Source organism: Anser anser (assembly GCF_964211835.1).
Source record: "Anser anser genome assembly, chromosome: 10".
NCBI classification, from domain to species: Eukaryota; Metazoa; Chordata; class Aves; order Anseriformes; family Anatidae; genus Anser; species Anser anser.
Genome location: NC_139730.1, coordinates 16,609,054 through 16,624,320, shown reverse-complemented (window position 1 = coordinate 16,624,320; position 15,267 = coordinate 16,609,054). Strand labels below are relative to the sequence as shown.

General features: G+C 36.9%; 1 protein-coding gene across 2 annotated transcripts in view; it reads right to left on the bottom strand.

Annotated features, from left to right (window-relative positions):
• Positions 1 to 15,267, bottom strand: part of TRPM1 (transient receptor potential cation channel subfamily M member 1) — a 130,531-nt gene that overhangs the window by 23,688 nt on the left and 91,576 nt on the right. For both annotated transcript variants that reach the window (XM_083850970.1, XM_083850971.1), the window contains 8 exons: positions 14,361 to 14,485; positions 13,500 to 13,671; positions 10,478 to 10,652; positions 8,222 to 8,345; positions 4,807 to 4,879; positions 3,847 to 3,947; positions 1,459 to 1,632; positions 93 to 227 (listed from right to left, as the gene is read on the bottom strand). In XM_083850970.1, coding sequence (XP_083707096.1) covers positions 93 to 227; positions 1,459 to 1,632; positions 3,847 to 3,947; positions 4,807 to 4,879; positions 8,222 to 8,345; positions 10,478 to 10,652; positions 13,500 to 13,671; positions 14,361 to 14,485 — 1,079 coding nt within the window. The remainder of the gene's footprint in view (positions 1 to 92; positions 228 to 1,458; positions 1,633 to 3,846; positions 3,948 to 4,806; positions 4,880 to 8,221; positions 8,346 to 10,477; positions 10,653 to 13,499; positions 13,672 to 14,360; positions 14,486 to 15,267) is intronic.

The window sequence follows — 15,267 nt, the reverse complement described above, 5'->3', positions numbered from 1 at the left end:
TGAAGCATATATCAGAAGGAGAAGAGGAAAAAGGACATCCCTATACAGTAGCAAAGATATCACATGGCATTTTGTTACTTCTGCTCACTCACAGTATTATAAAGTTCTTCCAGTCGAGGAATAGTGAGGAAGTGTTGCATGTTAACTCCATTCTCAATGAGAAGTTTCACGAAGTCCACTCGATCCAGAACCAGTGCATCCAGCATAGCCTGCTCCAGAGAATTTACCTGAATTGCAGAATGGAGAACATGTGACTACACAAGCACAGATGATGTGGTTGGCCAACAACCACAAACATTTTCATTACTTAGGAGATCCCCAAGTTCCCAAATACACCGATTAATCTCTAAGTGAGAAGGAATTTAGAAAATGACATTTTACCCTTGTGCAAGTCAATACAGATGGTATAGCTTATAGGTGACTTTTTGAGAGACAAGAGAGCAGTGAAACAAACCTTTAGACTATATGGTCTATAGACTATAGACTAGATTATAGACTATAGTGAAATAAACCTTTAGACTAACCAAAGACTATAGCTTTCCAGTCATCTAATTTAGTATTTTTATCTAAACCAGGCTTGCCATACTGGATGTGTTATGGGAAAGACAGATTTAATTGCTTAACATGGTAGGAAGAAGTTAAAATAAAAAAATAAAATGATACTATATACATTTAATAAGAGGTTGACATAATTTACCTGGTAACTCACTTATGTATCATCTGCTCACTGTCACTCACAGAGAAAAGGCAACATATAATGCCTGAGAGGCTCAAATCATTCAGGAAGAAGTATTTCCTTTTCCTTCAGCAACTCAACTTTTGGCTTTGGAAAATGGTCAGAAAGTCTAATGGATCTTCCCTTAGTATGGTCTAAAGGCTTAGAACCCACTGGGAGAGGGGAAAAGCCCTTGAGCAGCAATCCTTTAGACACATGAACTTGAATTTAGACAACAAAACGCTTTAACCTACTGCAAATGGAAAATGAAGCACTTAGAAAAGTCAATGCTTAAGCTGCCTTCATTTGATAAATAATATATACAAAGGAGGATGAAGATGTTCACTTATGTCCTCATTTCCTTCTGACAAGTGCAGGGAAGAAGATTCAGCAGACAGGCACTGACTTGTACTGTTGCGGTGTGGCTGCATGTAGTGCACACTGGATGAGAAATGTTCCCGTCTCCAAGACTGAACAGCACCCCTGCACAATTTTATTGCTAATCCTACAGAAACGTGCAAATGAGTGTTCTGTAGAATAAAAATGTTTCTTTGCCCTCTCTCTTTGTTCCTGAGAATGGCTTAAGCACTTTAAAAACTGGTAGTTTGGATTATTCAGTCTCTCATACAGTTTTACAAAAGGGTAAGTCCCACCTGCATACAATAATAGAAAGGCATACAAAGAGGTAAAAAAAAAAAAAAAACAACTCTTGAACAGTTTTAATACAAATACTTTCACCTCACCCAGTTCAGGAGTTCAAGCTTTCTTGGATCTGTTTCTTCTTCTGGCTCTTCTTTTGCTTTTCCTCCTTTTTTCTTCCCTTTTCCTTTCCCCCTGGCTGCTTTAGTCTGAGCTGCTGGAGATTTCTTTTCCTTCTCAGGGGCTGTACCCTCAGTAGCTGTAAGGCTTCCTAAAGGCTGTATTTAATAATGCACAATTATTAGAAATCTAATTGATCGTACAGTGATTATGTCACTGAATACACTCCTATTGAACTCGCTTGCCAGTCACCTCTTTTTCCTATGCAGTCAACTTAAAATTATTTCCTTAACTACAAAGAACTTTTTGCTTTACCTTTTTTATTAAAAACTATTATCTCTAATGCAGTGAATAACACTGCAAGTCAAAGTAGTGAAGTAGATAGCCTGTGGTGGGATCTAACATAGAAGATTTCTCTCTCAAAACAAAATCAATGTGAGGGGACTGGGAATAGACAGTACTCAATCAGGGGACGCTTCGGCTTCTTTGCTCTCGTGTAAAGTTTTAGTTTTTGAAATAAATAGCAGCAAGCAGAGTAAGAGCTGGATAGAAAGACAACAAAGATGTTGCATAATGCCAGAAAGTATCCATACTGCAGAGGCTGAAAAGGGGATGAAAGAAAGTCCCTAACTAGTTAATTTATGTTCTGCAAACAATATTTATGCTTATGCCTTTTCAGACGTATCTACTCTCTGCTAATGCCTTCCTCTTTCTAACCTACCTACCCAAGACAGGGAGGGACACGTGCAAGTATTTTGACACTACTTGTCTGTGACTTGGAGGCTTAAATTGCTCCAGCTAATGCTTAGGTCACATAACCTCCATGTACATGAAAACCAGAGTAAAACATCTGTGCTGTGCAGAGAAAACTAGAAAACAAAGCCTATTTTTTTGTTGCTGTTGCTTTTTAACAAGGCTTGTTTCCTGTGTTTTTGTTCATCTTAAAAAATCTTCTCTGCCTGGCTACCATGAAACCATTTGTGAGCATGGATAAAATTGCATCTGCCACCTCACAGCATACGAAAGCTGAATCTTCATGACTGAAAGCAATCTTCATGAATTAGAAATTACAATGCATCAAAATTGGCTAACAGTTTCCACAAATTGTTGCACAGTATGATTATGAAATAGGACAAACAATAACTGGATTCAGTTCCTAGACGGTATTTCTGAATCTAAATTGCAATAATTGGGAGATTGGGACATTCCCTCCAAAAAATGTTTTATAGTAATAACACTTTATAATATTTAGAATCATTAAATCTTCTCTTCTAAAATAAGCATTTTAATGAACCTTGAACACTAGAAACAACACATTACCATAAGTAAAGGAATAAAACAGCATGTACAGTTAGAACTTTAATGATACAGGCTTCTAAATTAAATAAATGTCAACATTATATATAGCATCCACATGAATAGCGTTCCTTTGAGAACCATTTTATTGTATAGTTTCCGGAAAAACATCTAATTAACAAACAAACCACCTTGTACTTCACTCTGTCTCTCTCTTTCATGCTAGTTTCCTCATGACACTTTATAGTAATTCAATAAAAGATGGTTCAAGCAGTAGAGTAAAAGCATCAATACAGTGCAACATAAAAGTGGCTTGAATAGAGAATTTTAGTTACACCAATAAGCAAAGGCACTGCACTGATTTCACCATTGACTTCAACCAGTGCAGCACCAGTTCTAATATTTTGAGAGAGAAAATTCCATTTCACGACCTAAAGTTTTACTAAGGATCTGCTTCTTAGTTCATTTGGCACAGCACTGCCTACCAGAGGCCTGTTTTCAGCAATGATTTCGTTTGGTCATCAGCATTAATCCAAATTGAGATTTTCACAGCTGTTAATGAAGTGAGACACACAATTCCTTCTAAGCAGCTCCATGAATTTCAGCTTTGCTGCATACTCTAACAGTTAGTTGGGGACTCTAACGTTAAACTGCTAGCACATATCGTTGAGACAGTCTGAAGTCCAGAAAATGCTTTTTTTTTTTCTTTTCTTTCAAATCTCACATGGAATCTAGCTTAAGGTTATTCTTCTGCTTGTTAGGAAATTGTAATTTCTTTTTTTCACAGAGTTTAAATTATTTCTATTTTATTCAAGTGGCAATGCAAATAAGTTTCAAAACAAACAGGTGATTCTGAATGAATGAGATATCTTACATCAGCATCAGCTTGTCATAAACCAGAATTCAATACTCTTCTTCCTGCCAATAAAATCCAGGGAGTGAATATGTGGCCACTTATTTTCAATTGTTAGCAAATAAGGTTAATGGTTGGACTTGATGACCTTAGAGGTCTTTTCCAACCTAAATGATTCTATGATTTTATGATAAATAATATGGTGAGGAAAACTTTGTCTTACTGGCCAGTGGTGTCCGAAGACGAAGATTTGGCTGCGTGCAATGTCAACACGATTCCAGGCCAAAGCCAAGCTAAGCTGGTCTGGAGCAGATGCATTGGTACCTAAAGAGAAACACACACCAATATTTGGTATTTCATGCACAATGAAACTAGGTTGGATAACATTCTGCAATTCACTTCCCCAAGAATTAGAAAACGACAGGCCTGACTCCGTAGCCTACTACCGTAAGAATGATTCTACTAGAAAGTAGTAGATGCATCAAACCAATTTATAACATCTTCCATTTGACCCCATAATCCTAATTTCAAAAGGATTAACCAGACCATCTCCCTGTTTCCCTTACAGCTCCCATTTTGACTTTATATTTTGTTGCTAAAGATAGACATTAAACTCTTCTAATAGACTCCTCCTCTCAGCTCCACTGGCTGATGCTGTATATATGAGTAAAATAATTCCTCTCTTTTATCTTTTACTTAGCATTAGGGACAGCAGTGTTCCCATATTGAGACTGTTATCAACTACTATAAATATGCAGACAGAAAACAGATGATGTTTCTGCAAACATAACAGGCTCAAAATAAATTGGGAGCTAATCCTAAATTTGCCCTAAGGCTTAAAGAGCACAATCTGAGATCTGAAAAAATCCACACTGTCTTTTAATCTTCCCACCATTTCTTCTAGCTTTATTAATCTATGCCAGAATTGCAATAAGATGTGTTGAAATATCAATACAGCTGTTGCAGCATTCCCATTCCAGGCCTTCAGGTGAGGGAAGCCACACAAAAATTTCTATCTAGACTTTATACTTTGAGCTAATCTGAATTTTAAGTCAAGGATTTTCAAGTTAGTACTTTGAGCCCAAGCAAATAAATCAGACTTCAATATTAAGAGTGAACCTCAGGCAGTGTATAGGACTGTCTTTAGGGGATCAAATTGTGCATCCTTCCTTACAAAACCCACCTTTGAGGAGAGCAGTTAAGATAGACATCTCAATGTCCTGTTGCCCTTCAGACCCCATACGGAACACAGTGATCTAAAGGACAGCATTAAACCAAACACACAGAATTACAACACATGGAAGAGAGACGCTAAACATGTAAATACAAAAAAAGAGCAGAATGCTGAAGCTTTATTATTTTCTAAGTCTTGAAAATTTTCAAAATATACAGTTCCACTCATTTTTTCTTTGAAATTGCAATTTTACAGAAACAGCGAATTCAACTTTTTCAATAAAGTTATTGTAAAAAAATCCTTATATTGGTAAATGTGGCAAGCATGATGAAATTCTTCACCAAATCCCTGAATTTTCACAAGTGGAGACAAAACTGTCATACTGAACTGATCATTTTCTGAAAGTTCTACTACTTTCCAGTAGTACTGGAAATGCCAGCTTGGAAATGGGAACACTACTTACCTGAGAAAACTATCATAGCATTAATTTTATTGACTATAATACTCAAGTATTTCTGAGTTCTGTTATATGCTGCACATTGACAAACAAAAATCCAGAAACAACTAATAAGAAAAAGCAATTATTTCTAGTCATGTTTGCTTAGTTGAGTCCATTACAGTTCACTGCCTTTAAAAACAGTAATTCATATAAAACTTAGCCAATCACTAAATATTAAACGATCATAAATACAGAAGAATAACCTAATATTCTATGTTAATTAAATTAATTCTAAATACAGGCAAAAAGTAAAATATCCTTCATTTTCAGAAAACATTGGTTCATAGTAGATGCCAGTATTAAATACTGGGAATGGCAATCTTCTTGAAAGCTTGAATAGATTTGGCACGCACATGAAGATAAATGTTTGCCACAGTGACATCAGGAGAGAAAAGAACTAAAGGAAAGCTATGTTAATGAACAAAAAAGCAGACAATATTATCAAAGGTAAATCATAAGCCTGCTTCAGTCGGTGTCTGAATTTTGCTGAGTAGACCAGGCCTGCTCTGATGAACATTTTAAAATTTGAAGCAGTTTGGCTAAGGCAGCTATTGGCTCTCCTTTCTCAATCAACTCTTCTAAGAAGGCTGACTCTTACAGTCAACTTAGCATAATAATGCTTACTACCAACGTGACTTCTGATGAAGGCATAAGTAGGGAAGCAATCTTGGCACCATATAAATATAAATATATCAATAGTATATTTACATTACTCAGACAATCTAAAGACTTCATATTTGGAGCCCTTAAGAAAGACTTTATATAATAATCAGCTGAGCTAATCAATACTAATCAAACTTCTGAATGCTTAAGTAAAATATGAACAGATGGGCATCTATTTTATTGTAGTATAGAGTTACATTACTAGAAAATATGGTATTTGTCATATTCTATTCCAAGTGGCATTTGCAGCTGGATTAATCCTTAGAGAATTTAGCTTTTACAAAGGTATTTAAATGTATCCTGCAAAATTGCATGATCTGGCTTTTATGAACCCAAGAATTAAGTAGTATCAAAATATGATCAAAATCAAGGAACAGAGATAAAACTCAAATGGACCTTCCCTTCTTGCAAAAATTCCCCCCATGCTGAAGAGAATACAGCATCAGATGTAATGAACCTTGGCGAGAGAAGCATTGGGGAGAATGGGGGAAGAAGGGAAGCACAATTAGAACAGACTGCTATGATACTGTACAGGATGTGGGAAATCACTTGTTGACATTTAAGAGTTTTGTTACCTTGAAATGTATAGATATCTAAGCAAGTATCCCTTGGCAGCTGAAGTGAACATTACAAAGAAAAGCTGGAGAGCATGAGACAATACCAAGCATAATCTCGTGAGAAATGACAACTTTATGAAGAGAGCGGAGAACATGAAACCAGTAGAAAGCCTGCAAAGAACCTGGTGATTGCTTGATACAAATTCCCACCCCAATCCTATGTCATTTCAGTTGTCATAGAACAGCTTCCTGAAAGGGGTCAAGAATGGCTTTGTAGATTAATCCTGAGAGAACCTGATCGTGTTTTTTTCATGTGTTTCTTGACTCAGCTAACAGACACCCCACTGAAAAGAGTATGAACTATAAGGAATGCTGCATTCATTTTACTGATTTATTGAAAATCGTAAAGAAAAAAATTCACATTATCTTTAGGGACAGTATTAAACTTGGAAAGACATGAGTTAATGGTTTGTCTCTGAGCTGACCAGAGATAGAAAGCATGGGCTCTGTGGAAGGAAAACCTACTTAGATATAAGGGAGCATGAAATACCATTTCACAAAGAAGTTGGAAAAATCTCTATTTTCTCAGCTTCGTGAGAAAAGTTATATTAATTAATTCTAATATTTTCTTTATAGTTGCTTGTGCTATAGGCATCACTCCTCAGTGACAGAATTAGGCATCTCAAAGAATAAAACTGCCCCACATTTCATGCTTAAATTCAATAGCAGGTTATTTGTCTGATTCCTGAAACATCTGAATCTGAGAAGGCTGTGGTAATTCTCTCCTGTTTCTATTCATAGAAATATGCAACTTTTTTTTAAAAAAAAAGGAAAAAAAGATAAAAATACCAGCTATACCAGTTCCAGTTGTAATAAAAAAAAAAATCCATTATACTATTCACGTGCTTAAAGCACTTGCTTAAGGTTTGTATAAAGGCATGAAATGGAATTCTACCAGGACTCAAGGGAGAGGTCATATTGACATTTGTTCATCAATTAGTCAAAGGAAAACACTCAAAGACTCACTTCACCTGTAAAGGCACAGGCACAGTGAACACTATTTCAAGGCACTGTTCACAGACGACAGATACGAACACTGAAGATTTTCTTTTCCTGAGTGCACTTTTTTTCCGCAGCTGGGTTACTGGCAGGAGTCTGAGTGGTACAGTACATAGAACAGGCCTGCAGCAAACCAGGATCAAGCACAGCTGGGATCTTCCGGAACACTTCATGTTTCAATTGCTTTTAAAGACTCGAATAGCCCATTTTATTGTCATGAAATGCTTTTAAAAAGTAACTACAGTAGAGGACCAAAGCTGTGCTGATGTACCCTGAATGCTTATTGCTCCTAGGAATCCTTTTTTCAATGATCTTTCCTCTACTTTCTGAAGTTGATGCTTTTTTAATGCATTTATCTAAGTGTCTTAGTCTGCCTTTTGGAAGTCTATACTTGGTCTCATAGAAAACAACTCCTATCACCTCACACAGGAGAAGAATCTGAAATTGGTTTCAGAGGCTTTCCAGAAGACGAAATCCCTTTCTAAGTCCAGGTGTCTAGGTTTATGAATGAGTGATTGTGTATATTTATGAGCCTATATGAAGGAAAAAAAGGTTAAATTGTAGCCCTGTGAGAATGACACTTGAAAGTACTTTACAAAGATTGGTCAAGGAAATTATCTTTGTGAACTACTTTTATAACACTTACAAGTTCCTTTTTTTTCATGCATTCCATAAGAATGATGAACAGCTGATGAGCTTGATTCCTGCTGTAGTTGAAGGTTTTCTGGATTGTAACTAGTAGCTGGTCCCTGAGGGATTCACTTATTACCCTAAATGAAAAAGGAGACATAAAACATTGCCAGAATTAACATATGTTAGGAAGGTCTACTGCTTGAGAAATATTTTTTCATGCACCAGTACAGTGACTTCATTTTGAAAATAAATGAAAACACACAGAATCTCTGCATTCAGTATGGCTAAAGCTGAGGATTTCATGAAAAATTAACAGTAATCAGGAGATTTATACCCAGACTGGCACTTATGTATCTCAGCACCTCAATATTGATTTAAAAATCAGCAGGGAACTTGAACTATCATTTTGCCCTTGAATATTGTATTTGTATTATAAGGTAGCTCTTATTCTTCCTGTTTATGTATATATACACTTTTGTTAAGAAGTTTGTCCTTCAGAATTTCAGCAGTACGCTTAACTGGACCCCTACCTTTACCTCTAAACACTGCAAGGCCCTTTGAGTATAGCCAGAAAACCCGAACTATTTCACACTACTGGTATGTCACCTTGGTCATTCTTTACTTCTTAAACATAGAATTTATTTGCTAGAGTATGTGAAACCTTGTAATATCAATTCAGAAACATATAAACCAAATGTGATTAAAAAAGATAGATTGAAAACATTCCAGAAAAGGTCAGAAATGTTTGATCTCACAAAACAGTCTGAAATAGAGCCCTTCAACCTCAGTCATTTCCTAATAAAACACATGTATTTTCAGATGATAGCAAACAACACCAGAAGGCATTCAAAGCAATGACACAGCTGAGACTGCCAAGTGCAGTAAAATTCAAAGTTCATTGTTAAAAAATGATTCTTTGTAATGTGACACATTTATGAATACATTTGTCTCATCATCATTATTGGAAAGGAAAACTGGACACCGCATCACGTGTACTGGGAAAGAAAGTCATGCAGTGAGCAGATCTTGTACAGATTGATCCTAATAAGCTCTTTTAATTACCTGTGAGCTGATGGGAAGGATGGATGAGAAATAAAAAAAAAAAAAAAAAGGCAAATTTGATCTAAGCTAAGGAGGCTTGTTCAACAGAGAGAAAAGTGCTGAATCATAAATAGCTGGTAGGATTAAAGCTGTACTATATGTGTACATCCAGCAGAGCTGTTTTTCCTATTCAGCGCATGACATCTGCACTGCTCGACAGTAATAGTTGTCTGCTTAATATTTCATCCAATCTAAGTTTCAGTTAAAAAACTGAAAGTATGTCTCTGTCAAAGAAACAGAGACTGTTTCTTCAGTGTAAGGAGGGTGTGCTGTACCCTACTGAAGAAAATACATTACATTTTTGCCTGAATCTTAATATCAGGATTCTATCTTCAGTAGCAACAGTGGAAATGGGGAACATGTTCGTTTGACTGGGAGAAGCAATACTGAAGTAAAAAAAATGCAATACTCTGCTTCCGCTTGGAGTATTTGTCAGGAGAGATCTTTTACTCTGCAATGCAATGAGCTTTCTGCTGCAAATACAGGTTTCGAATCTTCTTTAAACAGACTGTATTCTACCAACCAAAAGGACAGACAGCCAATCATAAAAATTACAGATTCCAGAAAACACTGCATTAGAAGCAACTGTTACAGCAGATAGGAGGGCCGTGAAGCAGAATGTTCCAGACAACATCCTCCGCTCTGTGGCACCAAGCAGCACTAACTGCCATGAGCAACTGTCAAAGAAGCAAGAAACAGAAAGGAAGAAAGCCCAACATCTGTTCAGTTGGTCCGGCAATCTTGGAGCATCAATGTCATTCATACAACACACTAGGCGCAGGCAGTACACATTTTGAAAATATGTGAACTAATTAATCACAGTCCCGGCCTGAGAAAAGGAATAATTCTTGGGAACCGCTTGTTTCTCACTTTTTAAGCACCCAACCCAGCAGCAAGTATAGCGCAGCAAACTTTGATGGAGCTTGTATGACAGTGTACTGCACTGAGACCAAGCTTATTTTAATGGACCATCAAATACATCCAAGTGCTAACAACTTCCACTCATTAACACCAGGGCTAAGAACAAACAGGCATCAAAAGCTGACTAACAGCAGCTTCTGTTAGAAGCATTTTGTCACTGAGCTTTGTTTTTACGCAGCTTTTAGGGTGCACAATGCCTTGCTTTTCTGAGCAAGATGTAGCTTTGGTGAAGATCTCACAATCTTACCCTCCTTCTTCTGAATACTTGTGTGCAAATGACAGAATATCAGATGCTCGTCCACTACCATCACATATCACAACAGGAAGAGGAGGTTCTTCTCGTAGACACTCCAGGACAATGGAGATAACATTAGGACCACCTTCCACGATAAGTCCAACTACAGGAACACCTTGTCCCAGCCCTGTAAAAACAGAACAGAAACAAAAAAGAAATGTCAATAAAACCAAATTTAAGAGGTTGATATGTTATGAAGGGATGTGATTTGGAGAGATCTTTACAGAAAGATGTCCGTACACTGTTTCATAACCCCAAACAGAAAAGTGTAAGGTATCTCTTTGCCCTTGTAGTTTAACCTGGCAGGCAGCTAAGTACCATGTAGCCATTTGCTCACTTCCTGCCAGTGGCATGGTGGAGAGAACTGAGGGGGAAAAAAGTAAAACTCATGAGTTGAGATAAAGACAATTTAATAGGAATGAAAATAGAAAAAAAAATACAAAAAACAAGTGATGGACAACACAGTTGCTCACCACCAGCCAGTCCCCAAACAACAGCAGCTCCTCTGGCCAACTCCCCCAGTTTTATGGTTGAACATAACATCATATGGTATGGAGAATCCCTTTGGACAACTTGGGTCAGCTGTCCTGGTTCTGTCCCCTCCCACCTCCTTGCGAACCCCCAGCCTCCTTGCTGGCAGGGCAGTATGAGAAGCTGAAAAGTCCTTGACTTAGTGTCTGAAACATCATTGCGTTATCAACATTATTTTCTTCCTAAATCCAAAACATGGAACCATACCAGCAACTATGAAGAAAATTAACTCTATCCCAGATGACACAGGACACCTTGCTTTTCCGTCAGGTTCATACTGTTTATTTGTTCACTCAGTGATGGCAAAATGTTTGTAATCTCTTTCAGTAGACACCATGCAGAGATAAAACAGCTAAACATGATTCTGCTATTACTTCATTATCTTCACTGTGACTTAGATGGCTCCTAAACCACTGTGCCTTTGATGCTTTAAGTCTTCATTGGTTACCTACACGAATTCTTCAGTAAGGTGACATACACCTATGCTTTCTCTTAACAAAAAAAATAGGAATTTAGTCTCTTTATCATGAAGCTGAAATGGCTGGCCGATGGAAGAGACGACAGCTGAGCATCCCTTTGCTGTCCCTGCCTCACTGTGATCTCCAGGCATAGGATGACAAAGGGAAGCCCACAGGTCACAGGGTCTCAGTAGCCTTGGTCACGAGATCACTTGGGGAAATGAGGGACAAAACATTACCTGAAGGCTGACTAATCCCACTATTATAAGCATTTGAATTCAGTTCTTAATCTGTAAAATGACCAGTGTTTCGTAAAGATGTACTTTTCTGTACAGCTGAATTCGCATTTTTAGCCTTCATTCCTTTCTGAAGAACAGGAACATCATGGACAGTAACAGCAGAAGCTTCCTGACATCCTCCTGTCAGTATACCCCAGCTCTGATAAGGAGGAGTCACAGAGCCTGGGCCGGCCTCTGTGTCCATGAAATCCTTAGTGATTCCTGCTGAGATTTCCAGAAGAGGTGCCTGTGCTTGAAGCGACTAAAAAGAAACAAAACAACTCCCTATATGTTGTTACTGGTAAGTGTACTGCAAAGCTTCATAGAACTCAAAATTTCTACACGTATTCCCAGCTAAGCACCTTTTGCAACGAGAATCACCAAACACTACTTAAATGAGAACCAATATTCCCAGCCCCAAGTGGTATTAAAAGAAATTATACAGAATATCTTGCCTCTGGGCCCTGACTTCCTTATCTTCCAAGCCAGTGCTCTCTTTTATAATGTTACAACTCTCCCAGCATTTCTGCAGATGACAAAGATGAAAAAAGCAAAGCTATGTTAGCCATTTCAAATGTCTGTCCATGGGCAACAGTGCGTGACACTGTCTCCATGCTCAAAGGCAACAGGCATTATTTTAGTGAGTTTAGTTTCTTAAGCTAACTGTAAGCAACAAGCAGTATTTGAAGACTTTCCAGAATGCTTAGATATCTTTTGGCAGATCTCTAAATGCATCTTTAGTCTTTAACCAGCTCTCTACTTCACTTTTCTGCTCTACCGTAAAGAGCACTTAAACCCTATTAGTGACTTTTATACAGTCCAAATGCAATTGGCATTCTGAATGTTTTGTTTTTCTTACTTTTATAGGCACACACAGTTTCTAAGGACATCTCTCAGAAGTCAGAAAGTCAGCTGGCAGAACTGATGTCTATTTTCCTGCACTTTTTAATTAAAGTCCAGAATCCAAGACTAATATATTTTTTGACTGTTTCTAATTATTTGTTTAACTTGCTGGAAAGCCACAGCTACTAGCATTTCTTATTTATTTAATATTTTTAAAAAAGTATTTTTTCCACAGAAGTTTTAATGAAAAATGTCTTTTAAAATATCTATTTTTTTCCTAAATAATGACAAAAACAAATCTAGAAAGTTGCTTTAGAGAGGATGTAACTAGCAAAAATTTTAAAACTGCACAGAACTCTAAATATAGAGGCACTGATGAGAAATTATCTCAATAATTGCTTCAATAAAAATCAAAATTCAAACTGAGTTTATCTAGATCACAGACTTTTGAGTGTGATATTTTAAAAGAAACAAATTCATATAAAAGAGAAAAAAAGTTAGTATAAACATAAAGTTAGTATAACATCACCCCATTCTGTGTATTTATGGATGCTTAAAAATTCTTGCTAGAAATGCAAAACTACTTTGCATATTCTTTTCCTTAAATTCTTACAGCTTTCAGCCTTCACCTCACTTATTTTTCAACTTTTCTTCATTTCTTTATGTGATCCTTACTTTTCTGTGTTTTCTACGATGTTAGATGTGGGCTCTTTCATCTAGTTTAGTCACATAGTCCTGATCAAATTCCTGCTAGGAAGAGTTGGAAGAAACATTTAATTTCAATACCTTGAAGTATTTCAAGTATTTCCCTCTACCCTCCCTTCTTTAACACATTATTTTTACAGTTTGCCCCACTGTACTTACGTGTATTAATTTTCTGGAGGGAAATATGTTTTTCCAACTGACGTCGTAGCTTTACTTCAGCTCCATATTTACCTAGTGTACCATTGTCTGCCAGAATGAAATGTGTATGGGAACTGTTGAGCACAGAGAGCTTACTTAGAGGGTTTGACATTGTTTGGTAAACACGTGTTACCTGTCAAAAGGAGAGGTGCGCCTAGATTAGAGATACCAAATAAACATGAAAATCCTCCACAACATTCAACAGAAGCACACACTTTATGAGGAAACAAATCAACCAGATGTTTATAACTGAAAATAGAGGAGAATTAGAAAAGGAGCTAGCATTTACACTCAAAACTTGAACTCTTCACAGCAGTGTTTTCACTGGAGAATGAGTCACATCTATGCATTCTCCTGCATGTTCACCTATGCTCACTGATGTGCTCTCCTTGATCACATACTGTCTTACATACTGGTATTGCTGCATTAGGAAATACGTTCTCACTTGGAGTCACTAGTAGCTAATAAGCCACTGCTGAGTACCCACCTACAATAAAGTCCTAGACACATAAACGCACTCATGATTTATACAACTTGGCATTACCACACTGAAGGTAGAACCTAAGACCAACTTACACCAGAGAGATCTCTACTAGTGAAAGTAATGGAAACCTCCCTAGCTCCTTACGCACTCTGTGGTCATACATGACATCCTGTCATATATATTTAAACAACAGCCTTTCTTTAATAAATTGTCTGATTTAAGCTCTTAGGCAATGCTTTAGAAACAGTGAAAATACTAATACTACAAATAGATGAACTGTGTATTTTGCTACAGAGCTGACATTGCTAATTACAAAGGAATTTCCTTAAAACACTTACATCTTTTCCTATCAGATCTTCCTTGTTTTCTACAATGCCCCATGGTGCAATTCCTACTGCACAGATTCGTCCTCTGGATTTTGAAGAATGATCTTTCAAGGCATCTCCCACATGACGAATGACACCTATAGATACAATTCATTGAACTAATTCTTGGCACTTTTAAGAGATTACCAAGTAACAGAATTTTCTTCTTGCTTCTCACTGAGCTCCCTACTTTCCTGCATTACTTTAGCTACCTAAACTGATATCTGTTCTTTATAATAAAACATGCAATGCAGACAAACACATGCTTATATTTTGTGTAAATCTTATTTTTTTTCACATCCTTGTTCTGAATTCACTCAAGCATTTGAAAAACTTTTCCAGTTACTTAACTTACCACAGCGTAATCTGTACCAGTAAATGGAATTACACCATTCATTGTACACAATGCTGAACACATATGGAATGCTATCACTTTACAAACTTGGGGTCTAAGCAAGCAAAAAAGCACGAGGGTTATCTAATAAATGTTTTTCCACTCCAAAATTATTCTGAACAACAATCATCACCTTCCCTTAAAGATATTATATCTTTCTCGTAAAAGTAAAGTCAAAGGAGCTCACTTTTATCTTGCATAGTTTTCTGAGAAATAATACAAAGATTTATTTCATGAGGATAGTGGCCTAGAAATATTATAATGAAAATCTGCACCTGACTGTTCTTTGAAGATCACTTACAATCCATATTAAAGAAAAATGAATTAGAAACCAACTGGTTTCCAAACGTAACAGTACATAATGAGTCATCAGAGCAGCTATCTTTCAACACATCTTTCAAGTTCTGGACATCAAATCAACACCACGTTTTTGAGAGAATCCATGAAAAATACTAAAAACCTCCTGGTGGCGTTATCTGGAGCTAC